The following is a 23199-nucleotide window of genomic DNA, read 5'->3' on the forward strand; positions in this document are numbered from 1 at the left end:
CCCCGTCAGGATGTAAACGAAGTTCCCCACCCAGTTCTCAGCCTCCTCTTCCTCCTAACTTGTGCTTTGTACCTTGTAACCTGTGGTGTTTGTACAGTAGGTGTGTGAGTGAGAGTGTGTGTGTGTCATGTATCCACTGATGTAAATGATCAATAAATACACTGTTAAAGGGAAGTGATGGCAGCTCTTCTTTTCTGACAGTCGCTGGAAGCGGCCATGCTTGAACCACAGCAACCAGCTGCACACGTTCTGCAAGCCTTGGTGCATCATCTCCACTACAAAGGACACCTTATTATATGCACGGATGTGGAGCCACTTCATTGGACAATAGTCTAACAGTACACCCCCACTCACTGTAGAATAAATTAATATAAAACATATATTTACAGAACTTTGTAATTACTGTGTTTGCCTCAGTGATGAACAGAAATGGAAAATAATGCCGCTGTTTGAATAAAATACATATGACAGTATTTTATAAACGTTTTTTACAGAATAGCTAAAGAATAAAAAGCTAAATAATATTAATAAATAAAAGCATGACTGTATGTCTATAAAAGCAAAATGAATGTGAATTTTTAAATCATGCATGAGAGGATCTTCGTTTAGTCCTCAGACTGGTTTACTGGTTTTGAAGTCAGCGTGAACACCATAAACTAGACGTATAAAAGCAACGCGTAAGGAAAGTTTAGTCAGCTTTATATTTTACAAAGAAAATAAACTATTTCTGTTAAATATCAAGCAGGTTCCTGCAGCAGCTAGTCAGAGTCATGATGAGAGGTTTATACAGATGATGAAACCAGGATTTAATCATTGTTTCTTAAGCAAACAAACTGCAGTTTGTGGACCTGAATTAATACATTTTTATTCTTAATTGATTAAAAACCTACAGATAAACCTCCTAACTAGTTCCACTGAGCCAGACCTTTTTAACCCTGGTGTGATAGATGAAGCAGGTGGTGGAAACCTTCCTCAGAGGTTTTCTCCATATTAACATGACAGCATCACACAGTTGCTGCAGGTTTGTCGGCTGCATCCATGATGAGAATCTCTCGTTCCACCACATCCCAAAGCTGCTCTACTGGACTGAGATCTGGTGGCTGTGGAGGCCGTTGGAGTCCAGTGAACTCATCGTCATGTTCTAGAAAGCAGGTGGAGATGATCTGAGCTTTGTGACATGGTGCATTATCCTGCTGGAAGTAGCATCAGAAGATGCTCCACTGTGGTCATAAAGGGATGGACATGGTCAGCAACAATACTCAGGTAGGCTGTGCTGGTTAAACCAGGACACGTTGGTACTAAGGGGCCCAAAATGGACCAAGAAAATCTCCCCCCACCATCACACCAGCAGCAGCCTGAAGCGTTGATCCAAGGCAGGATGGGTCCATGTTTTCATGATGTTTCCAGCAGATTCTGAGCCGAGCATCTGAATGTGGAGCTGAAATGGAGACTCATCTTTTCAGTAGAGACACAATCTTTTCAGACATTTTCAATATGTCACTGCTCCAGTCTGTAGTCCCCACATGCTTCAAGAAGACCATCATTGTCCCTGTCCCCAAGAGAACCAAAATCCTTTCCTGAATGACTACCGCCCAGCAGCCCTCACTTCCACCATCATGAAGCGCTTTGAGCGGTTAGTCTGATTAGTAAATCATTCATCGCTTCCTCCGTCCCGGACTCATTAGACCCTCTTCAGTTTGCCTACAGGCCCAACAAGGTCAACTGAAGATGCCATCGCCTTCACCCTCCACACTGCCCTTTCCCATCTGGACCAGATGGACAGAATGCTGTTTACTGACTGCAGCTCAGCCTTTAACACCACTGTGTCCTCCAAACTTGTCACCAAGCTCAGAGACCTCGGCTCAACAGCGCCCTCTGACTGGATCCTGAACTTCTTGACAGGGTGGTGAAAGTTGCTCAGTACATCACTGGGACGGTCCTGCCTTCCATGGAGGACCTCTACACCCAGCGGTGTAGGAGGAAGGCCCCCAGCCACCCCAGTCACTGTTTCATCTGCTACCGTCTGGCTGACGGTTTGGCAGCATTCAAGCCCGTCCCACCAGCTCAGGGACGGCTTCATACCGCAGGACATAAGACTTCTAAATGCTGTCAGCAGCAACAGCACCTTTAAATAACATCTTATTATTTATTTTACTGTACAACTTATTTTAGTATTCTAGCTTTTTGTGTTTGACTATTTTCATGTGGTTTATATTCTTTTTAGCTTTGTTAGGAGAACCTGGGATCTAAGAATTTCACTGCCAATGATTACTGATCTATTTGTTGTCCAATGACAATAAATTCATTCATCAGACCAGCAACGTTTCTCCATCTTCTATTGTCCAGTGTTGGTGAGTGTGTGTGAATTGTAGCCTCAGCTTCCTGTTCTTAGCTGACAGGAGGCACCCGGTGTGTCTTCTGCTGCTGTAATCCATCTGCTTCCAGGCTGGACGTGTTGTGTGTTCAGAGATATTCTGCAGGCCTTGGTTGGAACCAGTGCTGGTTTCTATCATCTCCACCCAGTATCTCCTCTGACTTATCTCCTACAACAGCTCTACAAGCTCCAGATGGAGAGAATTAGGCTGGAAAAATCTATTAATCCCTCCTCAAATTAAACTGAAGCTCAGTTTGAACTCCAGCTTTAATAAAGGGGTCCTAGGATTGTTTAATAAAGTGTTTTTCCAGAGAACTCAAACATCCAGACGAGAGTCGATGAGCTTCACAGTCCCACCATGATAAGAAAGAACGCAGCATTGATCCCTTTATTTCCTACAGTTCACATCTTCTACAGTAGAAATTTTCACTTTGTAACATGATCAGCCAGGATCATCATCACCTTCACCAGCTTCCTCCAGCACAAAATAACGAGCTCATGTTCAGGTTCTTCATTATCCATCACACTCCTCATGTCACGTGTGGCGTGGATTCATGGTCCCTGGTTGGTCAGACCGGATAGCGACCGGTCAGAGGAGAAAAAGATGAAAAAGTCTCCATCGCTCAAGCAGAGGAAGATGTGAGCCGCCGTCCGAGTCATTTAAAGACAGATGAACTCAGCAGGACGGACAGAGACATTTCAGAACATGAACAGATCCCAACAATCAGAAACACAAAAACCCACATGAATGAGACGTTCTCCTGCAGCTCTTCGCTCTCCTTCATCATGACGCTCTGCGCTCCTCCAGAGCAGACGCCTCCCATCAGTCCCAGAAAAGCAGCTTCAGGAGAAGAAGAGCTGCTGGCAGAGCCGCTGGGTGTCCTCAGGACACGTCACCTCATGGCCGACGGTCCGCGGGTCGCTGTAGATCTCGTAGTCGTTTCCTCCCTGAAACACCAGAAGCACAAACACTGAGATGAGCTCAACTTCCAAAGAAAACAGACGTTTTATCTTTCATGGAGTTCTGGATCTCCATGATCGCCATCAGACTCAGGCAGCGAGTGGAACTCATCAGGTCTGGACGTCCCACCACCCGCTGCTCCACCTCCATCTGCAGCAGACGGGTTTCTGGTCCAGCAGGAGGCCCAGGAAGCTCACGCTACCAGAACCCGGTGGTAGAAGTCAGACGGTAGAAACGTTCCCACCGAGATGCTTTCAGGAGAAATGTTCTGACCAGGACCGATCCGGTCTCATTCGCTTTGCTCCACCGACACGAGAAACAAGAACCTTCATTAATATTCTAATTTTATAAACTTTTTAAAAAATAATTATGTAAAATATTTCTTTATTTAAAAATCAGTCTTAAACTACAAATAACTGATTTTTAAATTTTACATTTACAAATGTTTTTATTTTTATTATAAATATGTATCAGATCATTTAGATATAATTAATCAAGTAACAAAGAATAAATAAAATGAAAAATATGTCATTACAAATACAAACAAACAGCAGACGGACAAAAGTCTGCCAATGATTCCTAATTTCCTCCTGACTGGTGGTTTCCTTCTATTGGTATTCCAGCACAGCTGGAGGTCACATGCGGCGATTAGCATCCGATCGTTAGCATACTCACAGGTTTGGTTTTGTCTCCAAAGAAGTGGATGGTGGAGTAGTGGTCCTTCTCTACGATGGCCAGACAGTACCTCTTGTCCCAGCCGTTGGGGAAGACGTCGAAGCTGATCTGGCCTCCTGCAGACCAACAAAGAAACAGCAGGACTGAAACCCTCAGTTTGACGGGCGTTCCTGATCGTCATGCCAGGTCCTCCCTGAGCCTCCAGGCTCCGGTCACACTTTACAAACCGCCCTGCCTCATCCCAGACATTATTTACAAAGTTTATTCATCCAAGAAGAGATCATGAATGCAGCGACTCACCTATTGAAAAAGACAATCCTTTCCCTCTGAATTCCTCCTTCAGCACAGAAACAAACTTTTCTCTGATTTTTTCTCTCTGAAAACAGAAAACCAGGAAATCTCAGCTGATGCAGAAAATCCTCCTGAAGGCAGCAGAACTGTTCTGGTCTATGGGGGTATTTTCCTGTCTTTAATCAACAGCGTAATTGTTTGCTTTGAGAGCAAGACTTCTGGTTTTCACGCTCAAATATCATCTAGCTCTCTCTTGAAAGGAAGGACGATATATTTGAAAGCAAGAGAGACTTTCTGAGTGTGAGAGCAGAGTTTTGAGAAAGAGAACGATGATATTTGAGCGTGAAAACCAGAAATTTTGCTCTCGAAGCAAACAATTACGCTGTTAATTAAAGACAGGAAAATACCCCATACATGTCTCCCAAACCAGTCTAAAGCTCCTCTTTTTTACCTGGATTTTATTTCCTTTTTATTTAATTTGTTATTAATACAAATGATATTTTAAAATGACTCATTTTTATTTATTTTTGTCTTATATTTTATGATTTTATTTTATTGTAGGTTCTCTCTTTTTCATATCATTTGAATTGATATTTTAGCTGCCAGATTAAACTTTCACCACAGACGCTTTTACCTCGTCTGCAAGGCTTTTTGCTCTTTTATCGTTTTAATTTAGATTTTTCACATGATTTTATAGTTTATCTTGATTTTTCACACCCTGTTAATTATGCCTTAACATGATTTTAATTGTCTCCATTTCTCTGTATACATGTTATTATGTGAAGCACATTTAACTGCTTTTTTGTATAAAAAATGCACCGTATAAATAAACTTTTACCTTGTTTTATGTACTTTTTAATGCTCCTTCTGCAGCCTGCTGTAAGCACTGAGGAATCTACAAAAAAACATGCCATCTCTGATTTTATGTTTTAATTTTTACTTTATTTACCTCATCTCTAGTTTTTCCTAACTGAGTTTAGTTTTATACTGAGGACTCAGATCAGAGGATTTCTGTGTTATGAAACAGTATGAAAAGTGCTGTATAAAGTCTGACTGACTGGTTCTCACCTTTTTGTTGCAATTTAACTTTTTAACTATTTATCTGCAGCTGGAAGTTCGACGAGTGGGACCCACCTGATCCAGCTCGTAGAACTCCTTCCTTTCTTCTTGTGTGCAGCTGCGTCCAATAGGTGAGATGTTCAACATGCCGTTACGAAACTCCACAAACGTCCCCCTGAGAAATGACACGCCTCCAGATAACTGAGATCATTTCTTTTTAAGTCTGTTTTCAGCGTCCCAGCTCACCTCCTCACCTCTAGTCAACAACTCACCTCTTCTTGGGGAGTTTGATCTTGGCCATGTAGTTGAGACAGAAGTTGATGAAATCCTGCAGCAGCTCTTCTCCCATGTGGGCCTGGATGGACTGACAGCAGCGAGCAGACAGGTCAACTTCCTGTGGCCTTTCACACGAGCTACGGACCACACATCGGGTAGGAAAATAGTCTGACAGGTAAAGAAAAGCTTGGACACACCTGAACCGAGTGCAGCTGTCCGTTCTTATAGGCCACCAGTCCGTTCTCAGCAAACACGTAGTCCACTTTCTGGATCACTGCACACAAACCAGCAGAAACACTGAGACGCTCATCCTGACACCACACGGGCGTCTTACTGCTCCGCTGGCTCACCGTCATCTCCCAGCTGCTCCTTGATCTTACTGAGGTCTGAACCTCCGACAACTCCGACTCGAACTCGAGTCCTCAACTTGTCCAGGAACTGTGCCATGTCTGGAGTCACACACTGAAAACACACACACACCGTGAGTCTAGTTTATTTGCAGACGTCACCATATGCTTCACAGGAGGGAAAACATTAAACAATGGACATGAAAACCAGTTTCTCTGAATTCGCTGTGCAGTGGCTGAACGTTAAGTTACACATTATGTCTGTTGCACAAGAACACACTCTTATTAAACCTCCATCTAAACATTGTGACCTCCACTGGTCACAATGTCCTCGTGTCCTTGCACAATCATTATGCAAACAATGACAGGACACACTTCTCAGATGGCACACACTAGTGGGCGATGCAATCATCCACAGTCCAGGACTGCTTGTCTTCAGTCAGCTGAGCTGCGGTGGATTACGTTCGGCTTTACTGGACGGAAATCCCATTTCCTTCAGTTCCCTCACAAACACGACTCCTCTTTCTCTCCATTTATTCTTCATTTCTTTGCAGGACATTTTAAAGTTTCAGTCATGTTGCTTTGAGTCTCCTGATGCGTTGACATCTTCCTTGGTCTAACAGTATGTTTTCTTTTTTGTTTTGACTTGTTCCGACTCAGCTGACAGGGAACAACCAACATCTTTCAAAAAAAGAGGGGCGCGGCCTTCCTGTGTGGAGTCTGCATGTTCTCCCCATGTATGTGTGGGTTCCCTCCGGGTTCTCCGGTTTCCTCCCACCATCCAAAGACATGCATGTTAGGTTAACTGGTCACTCTAAATTCTCCCTAGGAGTGAGTGTGAGTGATTGTCTCTCTGTTTTGGCCCTGCGATGGACTGGTTACCTGTCCAGGTGTACCCGCCTCTCACCTGCTAAATGCTGGGTTAGGCTCCCGCAACGAACAAAGCAGTACAGATAACGAATGAATAAATAATTTAGAAAAATGGTAAAAACCAAGCAACCTAATAATAAATAAATTATAATCATTATTAATATTAATCGATTCTATGTATTCATTTATTTAATATCCTAATATGTAAAACCTCACAAATGAAGAAGGATACTGAAAAGATAAAAGATGCTTGTCTTCAATGTTAAAAGCACAGTGTATAAGAATGACTGATTTCTTGTAATAAAAATAGGAATGGAAATTACTACAAATACTATGTACAGTTGTTAATGTACGGTATCCATCAGTGGCCAAAATTCTTCCAGACATAAACACGTTTCCATCTGCAAGAGGCTCCAGCGGCTTCAGGCGCAGCGATAACTGCAGTTTAGTGTCATGTATTTATTTTAAAGGACAATGCACAATAATTAACTACAGTTCTTCCAGTCGGACAGGATTTACAGGCGGGGCAGGTGATGCTAGCGAGATTGGAAGGGAAACGTTATTAGCATCAGCGTAGTTTGAGTCAACTGTTTGATTTCTGGCAGCGGAAGTTAGGTTTTTACGCTTTAAATGAAACATTAAGCCCAATATAAACGATCTAATCAAACAGTTGTTGTTATTAAGAATAAATATTTCAGCTAAAATAATGTAAATCTTTATAAACTACAAGTGTTTCCGTTCTTTTTCTTCCGTCAAGCACTTCCTGTCAGAATCAGACCATGACATTTTTATGGTCTAAGCTACGTTAACAAAATGACTAATTATTCCAGAGTGATAAATAGTCTATAAATGATCAATATTATATTTCTAATCATTCCACTAGTGACAGTATGACCGTAATGGTTAATCTTGAAGATGGAACCCCCCCCCCCCCAAACGGAGGATATTATTGTTCCGGATGAGTACTACAACGCCTACGTGGAGTCGGAAGTTGCTCCATCAGAAAATGCAGTCATATGTTTGCATGAATGAAGTTTAGTCTTGGAATTAATTTTACACACACAAGCATACATTCATTACCTGTCTCGCGGCCGTGAGCGTGCCATCGACATCAAAGAGGCAGAGCGTGCTCGTGTCCACAGCAGCTTCACTCATCTCGTTTCTCAGCTGTCACAAAAATGGGAGAAATGCTCCTTGTTGTGGACACACTCCTCTTCCGTGGTCGGTGTGTAACCGCTGCGTTTTCCGGTTCGCTCGCGGTACTTTTCCTCACCTCGGTCCAGTACAGCGGCAGAACTGTTCAGAACTACAACTCCAGCCCGAGAGAGCAGCTTCGTTCTTTCTGTCTCCACCAGACAAGAGAAACGAGGCGCATGTCGCCACCTGCTGGTCCGGAGGGCGAAGTCAAATTAAACTGACCCTCCTCCGCGTGCAAAGCTGTGTCACATGAGAGTGAATGGAACTTTGGGACTCTATTTAAAGCTGTTTACAGATGGAGCATGTAAGAGGGTCATGGGACTGCTCTCTGAGCGGCCTACAGTTGGTCTGTATCCCACCATTAGGTAAGAATTCCTAACAAATCGGTTTACAGATAATTTAATTCCACTGTCTCTCAGTTTCCCCCCCTTTTCAGTCATCCGTTTCCTCCAGTTCAGGAGGTATCTTGGTTTCAGAATCACTGTCTTTAGAGTCCCAGTTACTGGACACTAGCCATTCTTTCCTAAGAGTGGTTGAATATGACTAAACTATGCAACAGGTACCAAACAAATCTTGGCCTGATTGTGGCAAAATTCAAAATCTTCTAAACTCAGCCTTATGTCCACCACATATAGTACAAAGCTGCATTTTCTTTGAGCTTACCCGGCCCTTTAATGGCCACTGTGACCTAAATCAGACTGGATTATCATATTTTGGCAACATCTGGCCCATGTAACACACCAGTGCCACAAATGAGTCACGAGTGCCAAATTTAACCCAGATTTGGCCCACATTTGTCTATTATATTATATATTACCTATTATATGACTCCCTGGAAGTATTACTCTTTCCTTTTCATTTCAGTTTATCTGCTGATGACCACAGAGGATTGATCATTATTTGTAGAGTCAAAATGATTTTTTTGAGATGACTCGTGGATGTAACTTTCCAATGCAGCCCAGTATGTGGCAGATGTAGTGGAAGGGGAAATCTTTGTCTTGCAGTGTAGTAGTTACAGGTGATGTTGCTCAATTGACCAGTAAAAACTGATAGTTGCCTTGTTACTTATTAATTTACCCATTGAACAGGTAACCTTCACAACAAAATGATTTCAATCAGCTTTGGTATTTAATATTGTAATTAGGTTAATCTTTACTAAACATGGACAGGCTGCTTCAGCAAAGCAACTCAAAATGTATCGCAGCCTACGTGTTATTATACTTAAATAAATATGAAGCATAACTGTAGGTTATGTCAATGCAACACATTGACAATAATTTCACAATCCTCTAAAATCTGGATTTGCTTCATTCAAAGACCCACAATACAATCACTTATTGGTGCGTTCCTACCTTTAACGGGGGCGGCGTGGATCCGTGGGTAGAGTGGTCGTCTTGTAGTCTGAGGGTTGCCGGTTCGATCTTCTCGATCAGTGACAAAGACAAATACTGCAAGATCTTCTATCCTTGTCATCGTCATGTCAGTGAACTTGTCCAACTTAGCTACGCTGCTTTTACAGTCCACCCCGACAACTTAGCTACGCTGCTTTTACAGTCCACCCCGACAACTTAGCTACGCTGCTTTTACAGTCCACCCCGACAACTTAGCTACGCTGCTTTTACAGTCCACCCCAACAACTCACAAAGTTCTCGCCTGACCATGGAGTCAGACCATAGATAGATGCAGTCTATCCCAGTAGGCCGATCTCCTTTCAAGCCTGTTAATGAGCCATTTACTTCATTCAGGTGTTTTAAAGTAGGGTTTCCTCTAAAAAATCCAGAGTAGAGAGTCCTGAGGAGCTGGATTGAAAAACGCTGCTTTACACAACACAGTGAAATAACAATGAGTGTGTTCAGTCAGAGGCTTCTTCAGGTCTGCTGTAACACAGAAAAGTAGGTCATTCCTGCCAGTAGCCATCACTGTCTAGAACAAGACTGGGACTCTCCATTAATTACTTACTCTGTAATGACATTGATCATTTCACTGAGGAGATAAAGTATTTCTAATTTGATTTCTCTTCTCTTGATTTTGATTTTCTCTTAACAAGAGTTAAATACGGATGGAAATATGGCATGGATTTTGGTTGTAGGTCAAGTTTGTATTTAAGTTTTCTCTTTACTCCATCCACCTTAAATGTTTGTTCATCAAACTTCCTCCCCTGTCAGCAATCATTCAGACCTGGTATGAGCATGTTCTCTGGTGGAGCTGATCCTTCAGAACAGCTGTAAACCCACTCAGGACACCAGATGGTTACTGGTGTCCTGATGTCCGCTTCTCACACTGTAAACTTAACTAATATTTGTCTATTTATATGTGACAAGTTTCTCTGAATATCAGAAGTAAATTTCTCTTTGTACCGCCGAAGATCTGGATAGTATATTGGTGCATTTGATTTGACTCGGAGGTCAGAAGATAGATCTGGGAATTAGCAGCCATCTTTAATGGGTGAAGTCGGAGCTAATGAGTTCTCCCCGACTTTCCGAGTCAGATATCCGACTTCAGGGGGCTTTCTTGTTGCATTTCTGATTGGGAACTCGGAAAATTCAACTTATGAGTAGAAATCGAAAGCATCATATGGATCCTGACACCGCATTATGGGTTCTGAATAAGGGTTTAGATGTAGGGACAGATAGATGTTCATAACTAGAAAAAAAGCTTCAAACAAACAGAATTTTATATGGACCTACTGTTCTTAGGAGCACATATTTGCATTCACAGCTGTCCTGGTATATGAAGTTCTAGCTGCACACAGGAGCTTTTGATCTCTCTACACATAATCAGCTTCTGGTTGGTGGCCTGTGATGGTCACCAGAGGCTTTATCTATGTATTTTGGAGAGATTTTAGGGTGTGCTTTAAGTAAATTCCCTGTTTTCAGGCTATTTCCACATGGCGCCAAAGCTGGTTCAGATGTGAAAATGGTTGCAAAAACTAGGAGAAAGGCTTCACCAGCCCCATGAAACCGCTTTAGTACATACTATAAGGCTGAACTCATTGAATATTTAGAAGAAACCTTTCTCTGTGCACTGTTTCCTGTACTGCTACCAGCCACAAAGAATAACTTCACCTGCATGCTAAACACTAAATATCAGCACAAATGATAAAAAAATAAAACAATAAAAGTCTTATTTTCTCTTTGGCGATGTAAACCAAGTTGGGGATGCATTCACAGCGGTTAATTAGTGATAGATTAGCAAGAAATTATTTGTTCCAACAAAAGGGAGAAAGCTGTGCTGAGATTTTTCTTTTTTGACTACATCATCTTCATTTACCCGATCATCCTCGCCCCACTAAAACTGCTTACCATAAATTATCACATGGGAAAATATTGACAGCTTTGGTCACGGACACCAGATTACTGATTTGCACACAAGATAAGTTTTCTAAGATGTACCCATTGCTTTGTAGTAGCTGAATATATTGTACATGAAATCCTTTGCTATTAACTGATGAAGAAATGTCCAAATATTTCCCTTTCTGTAAAGGGGGACAAAAATATAGATACCTCGCTCTTTTATGGCATCATTGCTTTGTGTAAACAAAAATGTGCCACTATTTATCTACTAAGATAGCCTAATGTAACCAATATATGATTTATAGTCTATTAAAATACAAGTGGCAAACGTTTATATTAAGTTATGTGATTTTGCACTTATAAAAACGACCGCCATAGACTGTTTTTTAAAAGCGCTGAAGGAGCTACACCCGGAAGTGTAGATTTTATGTTATGTATTGATTTTTCTTATGAAGCAGTGACCTCTGCTCTAATAAGCGTTTTCATTTTTTTACTTTCTCCAAACAAAAAGCCTTATTCCGCTCGTCACAGTGCGGGTTTACGACTGTTTTGCCGCTGTCGGAAAACAAACGGTTAAACTGAACTGGTCGGACCTCTTTCTGCACAGACACGGATGACCATATTTTGACTGCGGCAAACAATGGACTCTTTTCGCGCCATTGGTTTAAAAGTCCAGCGCAACCAATCAGCGTGCAGCAGACGCACACAAACTTAGGAGTTCAAACGCACTAACGACAGCCAATCATAATGAATAATCTATGTCAAGTCCTGTGTTTAAATTTAAATGCTTGATTTCAACCAATCCGGTGAGGGCAGGGAGGAGTTGCGAATCAAGTTAGGTCAGCCTCGCAGACGCTGACAAAACAGTTGCGCGTTCTTCCTCATTCACTCGTTTACAGCTTGTGTTGCTGAGAACAGGTAAGCTGTCGATGTTTCCTCTTAGAAAATGCATATTTGTCCTTTTCGTCGCTCAAAACTGTTGCTGTTGATTTGTTAAATCTCTTACTGCGTGCCAATACGCAAGTTTCGTTTTTAAATAAGCTATATCGCTTTTAGGGAACTTTTAAGTGGTTTTCAGCGGTTGTGTTAAATCACAGCGTTTGCGAAATTATCTCCGAGAAGAGAACTGTTCTTATTAACATAAATAACAGCATGAAATAATGTATAGCTTGTAGTCTTCCGGTGCGGTTAAACGGGCTTTGTGGCCTGTTTGTGTGTGGCAAGTGAGTGCGCAACATGCAGCTGAAACGCCATTTGGTCTAGTAGCTTGGCGGCTACACAGCGGAAGCTCGCGCTTGTAAAGTTTGAATGAAGTCGGGGTTTCGTTCCGACCCACGCTCGGTACTGGCTGCGGTGGAGCTGAAGTCGGAACGGGGTCAGCGGTTGTGTGGAAACAGAAGCGTTTTGTTTTGAGATACTTTGTTGGGGAAGTTTTTGGCGCAGTTGGTTTAGGCGGGAAGGTACAAAATGGAGTCGTGTCTTTTTGTCCCAGAGAGGCAGAAATCCGATTAGAGTCTGAAAACACTCCGGGGCGTCTACTTGCCCTGTTTGTGCCACATTAGCGCGACACGACGGCCTATATTTGTTAGCTTCATGCTGTTTTATTTCAAAGTTTTCGTTTTGGTAGATTTGTAGTGAGTACCTGAGTTTGCTGGAGTTAAATGTAAACTTGCTAAAATTTATTTGGCCATTGTATCTTTAGATTGCAGCCATGACAAAAGACCCCAATAAGCCCAGAGGGAAGACCTCAGCTTATGCCTTCTTTGTGGCGACCTGCCGCGAGGAGCACAAGAAGAAGCACCCTGGGACCAGCGTCAACTTCGCGGAGTTCTCTAAGAAATGCTCCGAGAGATGGAAGGTGGGTCTCACTCCACAAATCCCCCCATTTAATGTCTGTATTAACAAATTAAAGTGTGTGGGGGAAGAGTGGTTTTAACTTTAAGGGTTTTTGTAATTATAGTCATTTTGGCAGTTTTAGCATTATAGCTTTTTTTTTTTCCTCCTTTAAGACCATGTCTGCTAAGGAAAAGGTTAAGTTTGATGAGATGGCCAAGAATGACAAGGTCCGATACGACCGAGAGATGAAGTCGTACGTCCCACCTAAAGGTGCCAAGAAGGGCAAGAAGAAGAAGGACCCCAACGCCCCCAAAAGGCCACCGTAAGTTGGAAAAATGTTTGCACTGTTTTTGTTGTAAGCCCTTTTTTTGGTTAAATTTTTATTTAATGTTTGTCTTCTCCAGATCTGCGTTCTTCGTCTTCTGCTCAGACCACCGCCCCCGCATCAAGGAGGAGAACCCCGGCATCTCCATCGGTGACATCGCCAAGAAGCTGGGTGAGCTGTGGGCCACGCAGAGCTCCAAGGACAAGGCTCCGTACGAGGCCAAGGCCGCCAAACTGAAGGAGAAATACGAGAAGGTATCTGCGCGTTGCTTACTGTCATGATGATGATGATTATGATGATGAGGAGGAGCAGCAGAATATTTAGATGTTTTCTTGTTCAGGACGTCGCTGCCTACAGAGCCAAGGGAGGTTCAGGAAAGAGCGACGCCGGGAAGAAGAGTGGTCCCGGCAGGCCCTCCGCAAAGAAGGCCGAGCCAGTTGATGATGATGACGACGATGAGGAGGATGACGATGAGGAGGATGACGACGATGAGGATGAGGATGATGACTAAGCAGTTTCTATGATAAAGGATGTGAAGTTTGTGATGCATTGTTCAGCTTAATTACTGTTTTGTTTTTGTTTTTTGTTTTTTTGTTTTTTTCTTCGAGTGGATGGTTGCAGCTCTAAAGTCTGCTGTCCCTGTTGGTCTGCCGGACCTGTACCCCTCTATCCAAACCCCCTCCAGTTCAGGGATTTAGTTTTATCTTAGGTTGCTTCTGTTGTGTTTGAGCCCGGGTTTGTTTCCATAGATCCATGTTGCTATTTAAAGGCAGATGAAATGGACTGAAGCTCCTGCGCGACGGCGGGATCAAGTCTTTTCTTATCGTTTCTGAAAGCACTGCTTCTGTTGCTGTTGTAGTGGTGCCGTTTCTTCACTGTCATTTTACTACAAGATTTATCTGTAGTTGGAATAAAATGTTGGCAGACATTTTTAATGTGGAACTTGAAAACTTGTAGATTTTCTTTGTTTTTTTTTTTTTTGTTTGTTTTTTTTTTTTAAATAAAAGTTTTTTGTATATTATCTGTACCGACTTGTGAATATTTGGCCAGTGACGTGTGTGTGTGTGTGTGTGTGTGTGTGTGATGTAAAACGGCACATCTCCATCTAAAGTTGTTTTTATGTTACACAAATTTAATTATTTCAGCTCTAGTAAACGATGAAACGGGAACTAGTTTTCTAAAAGGCTTTTCCAGTTCTGGTTCTGGACCAGTTCCAGAGGGACATAACTGAGCTCAGAATCCTTCAGGCAGGAAAAGCCTGACTCGGGAGTTGTCAACAGGCAACTTGGCAAAGAACCAGTTGAAACTGGATCTGTCTTTGGTGTCTTGTGAAAACCAGTAAGGACCAGACAGGAAACTGTATTTTACCTGCAAGGTGATTCCCAAAGAGCTGTTAGCGGGAAACTCGGCGTGGTGGAGGACGAAGAGCTGCAGCAGATGAACGCCGTCCCAGATGCATCGATGGGACTGCAAATGACAGGTTGGTTAAAGAGTGAAACTGGTGGAAGCTTCTCCCATCACAGATGGATGGGTTGTTTCCAGTTTGGTACGGGAGGTGTTGGTCATGATGGATGTCCAGGAGATGGGGCTGGTCCTCACCAGCCTGTCCCACCTCCCAATGGACCCCACCGTGGAAGATGGCTGAAACAGGAACAAATCCAGCAGACCTGAGAGATGCATCTGGACCTGGTCTCCATGGAAACATGGCTGTCAAGAATATTTACAGTTTCAAACACAAGGTTTGCAACTCAAAGTGTTTCCAGCAAAGAATAAAAACATGACGAATAAAACTGCTTCTAACGGCATGATTCTAAAAAGATTATCTTCTGAGGACCTGCAGGCTCAGAAATGACAAAGAAGACAAATACTTACAATAAAAACTTTTAAGAGCCTCAAAAACAAATGAAATCGCTATAAAATCCCTTAGGAAGCACACAGGAAGCAATGCAGAGACTTTATAAAACTGGGTTTCTGGTCTTCACAGAGTCGTTCTGAGAACATGGAAGCCGTCCTGCTACTGGTAAAATAAACACGAACCATCAGATTTAAAGTCATATTTATGAGACGCGGTCATTATTCTGAGATTAAACTTCATCGTTTTAAATTCATAATGATGAGATAGAAATGAATCTCATCTAATTATGAGACACTGTCAGTATTTTTAGTTTACAAGCGGTGGGAACGAGTTTCCAACATGTCAAAGATCAGTCCAAAGTCCCTGGACCTGGACCAGTTTACAAGTCTGCAGCACATCTGTCGTCTTCTTCCACCTTTCATCTGAAAACCACATCAGCACCGTCCCAGAGCCGCCTCACAACATGGCCGGCCCCTGGAACCCCGATCCTTCACCGCCTCAGCACCAAAAGGTCCGGTGGAGGGACAGAACCTCCCCAAAACCCGGCCCTCCAAAGGTCCGGTGGAGGGACAGAACCTCCCCAAAACCCGGCCCTCCAAAGGTCCGGTGGAGGGACAGAACCTCCCCAAAACCCGGCCCTCCAAAGGTCCGGTGGAGGGAAGGAACCTCCCCAAAACCCGGCCCTCCAAAGGTCCGGTGGAGGGAAGGAACCTCCCCAAAACCCGGCCCTCCAAAGGTCCGGTGGAGGGAAGGAACCTCCCCAAAACCCGGCCCTCCAAAGGTCCGGTGGAGGGAAGGAACCTTCCCGGAACCCGGCCCTCCACATTACTGAAGCAGGGGATCATCTGGACAGAGAACAGAATAAAAGGCAGAAACATCCAAAGAAGAGTTTTGGAAAGTCCTTCAAGGATCCTTGAAAACTCTCCTTGAAGATGGCTTAACCCCTTAACATCTGGATTTATTTGCAATTATGTAAAAACAAAATAAATACAGGAAAAAAGAAGATATACAATTTAAAATTAAATTAACAATATAAAATAATTAATAAAGAAAAATTATAAAGAAATATTGTAAAATAAACAGAAAATTATGAGTGAATAAAGGTAAATAAAATAATTAAGTAAAATAAATGAGTTGGATTAAAAAATAAAAAAAGACCAGAAGTGGTTTGTTGGAAATTGACACCATAAGGTGTCAATGACAGAAATTTTCTCTAAACCAATCCAACTTTATTTATAAAGAACCTCATAACAGCCACGTTGGACCAAAGTGCTGAACAGCAGAATAAATTCACAGTGAATAAAATGAACCGAAAGCATTTAGAAACAACGAAATCTAAGAAATAAAACAAGTTATTCTCAAGAGAATTAAAAACGAGATTAAAAACCAAAGAGGACGGAGCTTAAGGATGTAAAGTTGTTCCAAACAACTATTTATGGTAAAGATATAAATATAAGGATATGATAATAAATATATAATAGTAATGTAAATATCCACATGGGGGAATCTGGAAATACAGACCGAAAACTTTTGCACTGTTGTTTGTTACTGAGAAACGTTTTGTGTTTTTTCTAATTATGTTGCTTTTAAAAGATTTTATTCCATTTAATTAATGTAGTTGTTAGATGTTAGTTGTTAGTGTGCTGTCCGCGATCTCATGAGAACATCTGGCGTTTTTGTTTTAACTACACATGCGTGGATTTATCAGAAACTGGATGTTTTATGTGAAATATTTCGGTAAGACTAATTTTAACTCTTCCTCAGTTTGAACATGATTTCCTATGAATCTAAATTATAATTACTGAAAAATAAAAAAGTAAAACAGAAAAAAGAAACATGCCAGGAGGTGTTATTTCTATAATTTACAGACTGAGCTTCATCAGAACAAGAAAAATAAAGTTCTGTTAACATTTAAAGTGTAAACAACAACAACAAGGAGGTCTGGTTAAAAGTCCAGGTGACTGTAAATACCCAGATTTTACTCCATTTTAAAAGTGACCATTAAAATGACAAACAACAGTTTAGTGTTTAAAAATCCTGCATTTGTGGATTAAATGTTTAGCAAATATAATCAGTTTATACATGACTTCAAAGACTGTCATGAGTTTCTTTGGGTTTTAGTAAAACTGGGAGAGAAAGGTGCCCAAATTCCTTCATTCATTCCTTTTTTGGGCCAGTGAAGTGAAAGCATAGTTTTATTTTATTTTATTTTATTTTATTTTATTTTATTTTATTTTATTTTATTTTATTTTATTTTATTTCATTTTATTTTATTACAACACTACTTCCGGATCTTCGACTGACGCTCCAAGCAGCCAATAGCTGAAGAGAACGCGCCAACCTCTTGGACCAATCACCGCTGCCGTCTTAGCCCCGCCCCGCGCGGACGTTGGTGAGCTGCAGCAGGACACATTTCAGCACCTGGGAGCTGTCCGCTGCGCACGAGCCTGCTCGCGACTGAAGGTAAGAGAAAAAAAATGGAGACCCATCTGGCTGCAGGTTAGCATCAACACCACGGATCAGAAACCGACCGCAGGTGTGTCCGCGCGCCGCGATCCGCCGCCACGCGCGAGCACGTCAGCATCACGCAGGTGCCTCCGTAACGTTTCTGTTGGATTAGTTTGTGCTGCTGAAACCTGTTGATGGTCTGTACATGTTCCCGAGATGTGTGCGTGCGCGCGTCTGAGTGATTTGGTTTTCCTGCTGCTGTGTTTGGACCGTGAACGTCCCGGTTCCGGTGCTAATCTGCATGTGGGAATCTGTTCCTGACAGCAAACCTGACAGCAGCCGACACGCGCGTCACATGTAATGTCTCTGAGTGTCCCCCCCACAACATTTCACCGACAGCAGGTGACACGCCGGGCTGAGCGCGAGGACAGGAGGTCACTTCCACTCAGAACCGGGCCTTGTCCTCTCGCGGAGTCGGTTCGCTGCGTGTTTGTGTGTTGTGGGAACAAATTTAGTTTGAGTGGAGATTTGTCACGGCAGACATCTTGAAACACAACAAACCAGGAAAGGTTAAAACCATCAATAAAGAAGTGCCCCCCCCCCTCCAGGAGGGTTGGTTCCGGTTCTGATGGCTCACCTGATGGAACAGAACCATCCTTATATCTTAATCTGAGAAGGAAGAAGCCGACATCCAGTTTTACGTCTCAGACCTGCCTTCCAGGAAAAGTTGGTTCCTGCAAGTCGAGAGAGACTCTGGGAGGAAAGAGGAAAAACTAAAGTTCTACGTTTTTGTAGAAAGATCCTCCTTCCTGAAGACTTTGGGTGGACCCACAACTCCAAGAGCTGGCGTCATAGCAACCACAGAGTCGTGTCTCCACCAGAACCAGTCTGAGGGTCTGAGGAAGGACCAGATGAAGGTCATCTTACCCCCTAGTCAACTTTTAACAGAGCATGTATATGAAGAGAAGAAACCTTAAAAGTGAATAAAAGCATGACGAGTAAAAACGTACGTACGTATGTAAAAAGTGTAATATAGTAACAATAAATACAATTTATAAATGAATAAAGTACAGGAAGTAATTATAATATTATATATAGAGCATAATAAGTCAAATTTCTTCCACACCATTAACAGGTCTGCAGGTGTCCAGCTCTACAGGGTCCAGGTTGTCTCAGACCACAGCGTATATGGTCATTTTTCATTGATACAGATACCCAGGGCTGTTTCTACTTTCTAGCTATGTGGGGGCCCTGAGCAAGGGGCCCCTAGTTTTCCCAACTGTGATGGCAAAATGCCTGTTTCTCAAGGTGATCCACAGATATTTCATTTTATTACAGGTCACGAGCTAAACAGGCCATTCTCAGAGATAATCAGCAATAGAACCCATTTTTATTAATAGATGAGCAGTAACACACTTTTACTGATCATGATCCTAAAGTCATGTTATGAGTCAGTCAGGAGGGCTTTAACTTTTTATTTATTTATTTTTATTTTATTATCAGCAGTTAATGTGGATCATAGATTCACAAAGTTACCGGCCAATCAGAATTCTCAAAAACAAAAACAAAACAAAACAAAAAAAAACCAAAACACAGCTGACTGCATTTAACTATAAGATTTCTCGCTGAAAACTAACCGGTTACTAACCAGCCTGGTTTTTCCCCGCCCAACCAGACCTTGACAGATCCCTGATGAAAAAGGTTTCCTTGCAGACAAACTGGAGATGCTCTGTCCATCTTCGTCCTCGAGCCGTTCAGAGATGCTGGGACGTGTTTCTGAAAAGTCAAATCTGGATGTGAACTGACTGGTTTTGATCCTCCGTCGTCGCCTCATCTTGCAGTGATTTGAGCCATTTTCTGGACTCGAGCTGCTTCCTGTAGGCGTCTGTGAACTCATCCTGAGACAAGCTGAGCTAAGACTGAAACATGCTGCCTGCTTTCTGCTTGCCCTAATAAAAGCTTCTCTTTAGCAGAAGCATTTATATTATTTTATCATTAGAACCAAACATTCTCACAGAACCTCCAGATTTAAAACGGTGGTTCCACAAAGTTATTCCTGGTGCAGGTCCCATAAATGAGCCTTTGATGGTGCTGCTTGGGCTGTAGAGTCGGATAAAATACGTTTTCTGTGCTGTAGCAGGTTTTACTCACTGTACGGAGAGCTGGGAGTTCAGTCCGATCAGCGCTGGACTTTTCTTCCGCCATGTCTTTTCTTGTTTTGTTTGTTTGTTTTGCTGGAAACCCCAGGACAACGTTTACATCTTCACTGTGTGCAGTTCAAAGCTGTGGAACCGTGTGGGATTCTTTAGCATCCACTGTTACGAAGCTGCATTCAGGACATGCAATGAGAGTGTAAAGTTAGAGCGACCCGCATGGTTTATCTGACAGCCTGGAGCGTTTCTCCATCAAAGTTCAGTCACTGAGATCATCCTCCTGTTATCTGGTTAAAAAGAGAAGATGACAGATTTACATGTAAATCAGCCTATTTGCACCTTACAGGGCGAGGTCACGGGGCAACGGCTCAACCGGGCGTTGATGATCACCTTTGATGGCGAATCCACCTTCATGATGTTCACACAACCTGTTTTATTCATGCAAACCTTTATTCACACACATGTGGGTCTTTATTAAATTAAATTAAATTAAATTAAATTAAATTAAATTAAATTAAATTAAATTAAATTAAATTAAATTCCTGGAATTATTTACAATAAAATAAAGCAAAATTATTACAGTGAAAAGAAATAGACATGAATAAATGAAACTACAATTAGATTTAAAATAGAGTAACAATAAATAAATGACAATAAATAATCAATAAATAATGTAAAAATAAGTACATAAAAAGTAAATTAACATAATATATAAATTGATGAATTCCATTAAATTAAAGAAACAAAATAAAAAAATACAGAAACTGGATGGTTTCAAATTTGTTTGTTAATTTCAGAGTAAAAAACATAAAAACAAAACAAACTGTACCAACGTCTCCACTATTTGATTTAATTTAATTTAATTTAATTTAATTTAATTTAATTTAATTTAATTTAATTTCATTTCATTTCATTTTATTTTAATTTATTTTATTTTATTTTATTTTATTTTATTTTATTTTATTTTATTTTATTTTATTTTATTTTCATGAAATGTGCAAACAATGAATGCATTTAATAAATAGAGTAAATGTAAGGGACACAGAGGATTTCCAGGAGCACAGAAAAAAGTTTTGGAGATTTATTTGTGTCGAAGTTGCAGAGAAAGAAGCTGCATTTCCTGCAGGTGTGTGACGATCAATGTGAGGATATGTGTGTGTGAGGATGTGTGCCGCTCCTACTGATAAGTGTCAGCCAATCACGGCCCAGATTAAGTCAATCCTGCCGTTAATCACGTTGCCCTTTTCATCCTGTGGATGGACGCAGCAGAAACGTCTCCTGCAGGTGGAACTGTTAACACCTCACATTATCTGTATGGCAGCACAGCTGGACAGAAAACAGGAACATGTGACTGAAAACTCACGCAGGTGTGTCTGAACATGTTGTGTGTCTGCAGGTGAGGATGGCCAAAGTGAAGCAGGTGGGTCTGCTAGCAGCGGGCTGTCAGCCCTGGAATAAAGACGTGTGTGCAGCGAGTGGAGACCGCTTCGCCTACTGCGCTACTTTGGCCATATACATCTACCAGGTGACCATCTGTGTGTGTGTGTGTGTGTGTGTGTAGGGGGGGGGGGGGGGGTGCTGCTGGAGGTTGCTTATCAGCTCCACCTGTTCTACCTCCTGTTAACACGAATATCCAACCAGCCAATCACATGGCAGCATGTAACCATGGTGAAGGCAACCTGCTGAAGTTCAAACTGAGCATCAGAAGGAGGCAGAAAGGGGGTTTCCTTCTCTGAACCGGGCTGGTTGTTGGTCAGATGCCCGGCTCAGAATCTGCTGGAAACATTATGGTGTCATGGTGGGGGGAGATTTTCTTGGCCCACTTTGGGCTCCTTAGTACCACCGGGGCCTGGTTTAACCCTTAAAACTCCACCAGATCTCTTCTACCATCAGCAGCGTCTCAGGAGCGGTGGTGTGTAGCTCTGTGGGGTAAATGTGATGGATATTTAACCCTTAGATGATCTACGGAAGTTTTCCAGCATTTCTATCCCGTCCAGGAGGTTTACAATCCAGCCACTAAATGTAGTTTTATTCAGAGACTCTATCTGGTAAATCCACAATGATCCATGATAACAGCATTATTTACCACATTTCATCATAAAAACATCACCATCACTACTATGTTGCTAAGAGACCTCTATTTAGACCTGGACATGATGATGAAGCCACTTCCTGTCAGACTTTCCACCAATCAGAGAACTTAGATTGACGGTAACGTCCAATCAGGAGCAGCCAAAGATCAACCAGTGAGCAGAAAGTTCTATGTGTGTGTGAAAAGAAGAAAAATAATGCTCCTCTATGGCTGGAATAAAGCCAAGAAGACGTTTCTGATGCACGGTGGCGCCACAAAGCAGCTGAGCTGGAGTTGGTTTAGTGAGGATAGCAGGTAAATAGTAGAAGGAATAACTGGAAATGAGGAAAAAGTGGAAACATGGAAATAGTTTCCATGGACGTACAATCATGTCAATATGGAGCAAAAGGATTAACTTTATGTTTGTCTCTTCACTTCTTCCTGGAATGTATCACCATGGCAACCCCGCCTGCTTGTTATCTGATGGTTTTTCTTTCCCCTGCTGGTCTGATAAATTCAGTTTTTATTCTGGTTCTGATTCCAGACCCGAGAGCGTCTCAGATGTCATATTAGGTGAAAGGTTCAGCGTTTACCTGGATGACATCTGTTTTCGCTCTTCTTCCTGCTGCAGTTGGACCAGCAGTACAATGAATTCAAGTTGAGGTCCATCATGTCAGAGCACAAGAAGACCATCACAGCCATCAGCTGGTGTCCTGACAACCTGGATCTGTTTGCGTCTGCCTCTGCAGATAACCTGCTCATCATCTGGAACGTAGCAGAAAAAAAGGCCGTAGCCAGACTGGACAACACTAAAGGTGAGAGGATGCTCCCCAGCGGCGGGATTTACTCCGTTCTTCTGTCTACTGAGTGTCATGGCTTTCTCTCGTCTTCCTCAGGCGTCCCCGTGTCCGTCAGCTGGTGCTGGAACTCAGCTGATGGAGTGGCGTTCGTCTCCCAACGTGGTCCCCTTTACATCTGGGTCTATCGAGGTCCTGACCCGGGCATCACCGTGCATAAAGAAGCCCACTCCTTCCTCTCTGATATCTGTCTCTTCAGGTGGCATCCCACTAAGAAGGGCAAGCTGGTGTTTGGACACACGGATGGGAGTTTGTCTGTTTTTCAGCCAGGTACCGGCCCACATGTTCGCTCCCGAAGGTGACAGGTGTCA

General features: G+C 42.3%; 3 protein-coding genes across 7 annotated transcripts in view; 2 read left to right on the forward strand and 1 right to left on the reverse strand.

Annotated features, from left to right (window-relative positions):
• Positions 1–2902: 2902 nt before the first annotated feature.
• Positions 2903–8215, reverse strand: pmm2 (phosphomannomutase 2). The gene is made up of 8 exons (XM_041983355.1): positions 7934–8215; positions 5987–6098; positions 5834–5910; positions 5633–5724; positions 5436–5535; positions 4311–4386; positions 4011–4126; positions 2903–3322 (listed from the first exon to the last, which is right to left on the reverse strand). Exons 1-8 carry the CDS (start codon positions 8006–8008, stop codon positions 3218–3220), a joined length of 753 nt encoding a protein of 250 aa, XP_041839289.1. The 5' UTR covers positions 8009–8215; the 3' UTR covers positions 2903–3217.
• A 3925-nt stretch (positions 8216–12140) lies between these two features.
• Positions 12141–14525, forward strand: LOC121638510 (high mobility group protein B2-like). 2 transcript variants are annotated; one of them, XM_041983356.1, is made up of 5 exons: positions 12141–12261; positions 13046–13201; positions 13353–13501; positions 13584–13758; positions 13845–14525. In XM_041983356.1, exons 2-5 carry the CDS (start codon positions 13055–13057, stop codon positions 14013–14015), a joined length of 642 nt encoding a protein of 213 aa, XP_041839290.1. In that variant the 5' UTR covers positions 12141–12261; positions 13046–13054; the 3' UTR covers positions 14016–14525. The 2 variants fall into 2 exon arrangements, with proteins under 2 accessions (XP_041839290.1, XP_041839291.1); XM_041983357.1 differs by lacking the exon at positions 12141–12261 and adding an exon at positions 12694–12718.
• A 3195-nt stretch (positions 14526–17720) lies between these two features.
• The window catches only part of wdr17 (WD repeat domain 17), a 73946-nt gene continuing 68467 nt past the window's right edge, over positions 17721–23199 (forward strand). For 3 of the 4 annotated variants that reach the window (XM_041983299.1, XM_041983300.1, XM_041983301.1), the window contains exons 1-4: positions 17722–17822; positions 21357–21485; positions 22663–22846; positions 22928–23158. In XM_041983299.1, the coding sequence (XP_041839233.1) occupies positions 21363–21485; positions 22663–22846; positions 22928–23158 (538 nt within the window). In that variant the 5' untranslated portion in view covers positions 17722–17822; positions 21357–21362. Of the gene's footprint in view, positions 17823–21356; positions 21486–22662; positions 22847–22927; positions 23159–23199 lie in introns of all 4 variants that reach the window. The other variant, XM_041983303.1, reaches the window with a different exon arrangement.

The sequence above is a fragment of the Melanotaenia boesemani genome, chromosome 4, assembly GCF_017639745.1.
Source record: "Melanotaenia boesemani isolate fMelBoe1 chromosome 4, fMelBoe1.pri, whole genome shotgun sequence".
Lineage (NCBI taxonomy): Eukaryota > Metazoa > Chordata > Actinopteri > Atheriniformes > Melanotaeniidae > Melanotaenia > Melanotaenia boesemani.

Excerpts from the sequence above, each read along its gene's own strand:
- pmm2 (XM_041983355.1), bottom strand. The coding sequence starts at position 8,008 with ATGAGTGAAGCTGCTGTGGACACGAGCACGCTCTGCCTCTTTGATGTC. Across the intron at positions 6,099-7,933 it reads CGCTCACGGCCGCGAGACAG|TGTGTGACTCCAGACATGGC; the intron begins GTAATGAATGTA and ends GTGTGTTTTCAG. Across the intron at positions 5,911-5,986 it reads GGAGCAGCTGGGAGATGACG|TGATCCAGAAAGTGGACTAC; the intron begins GTGAGCCAGCGG and ends GTTTGTGTGCAG.
- LOC121638510 (XM_041983356.1), top strand. The coding sequence starts at position 13,055 with ATGACAAAAGACCCCAATAAGCCCAGAGGGAAGACCTCAGCTTATGCC. Across the intron at positions 13,202-13,352 it reads AATGCTCCGAGAGATGGAAG|ACCATGTCTGCTAAGGAAAA; the intron begins GTGGGTCTCACT and ends TCCTCCTTTAAG. Across the intron at positions 13,759-13,844 it reads TGAAGGAGAAATACGAGAAG|GACGTCGCTGCCTACAGAGC; the intron begins GTATCTGCGCGT and ends TTTCTTGTTCAG.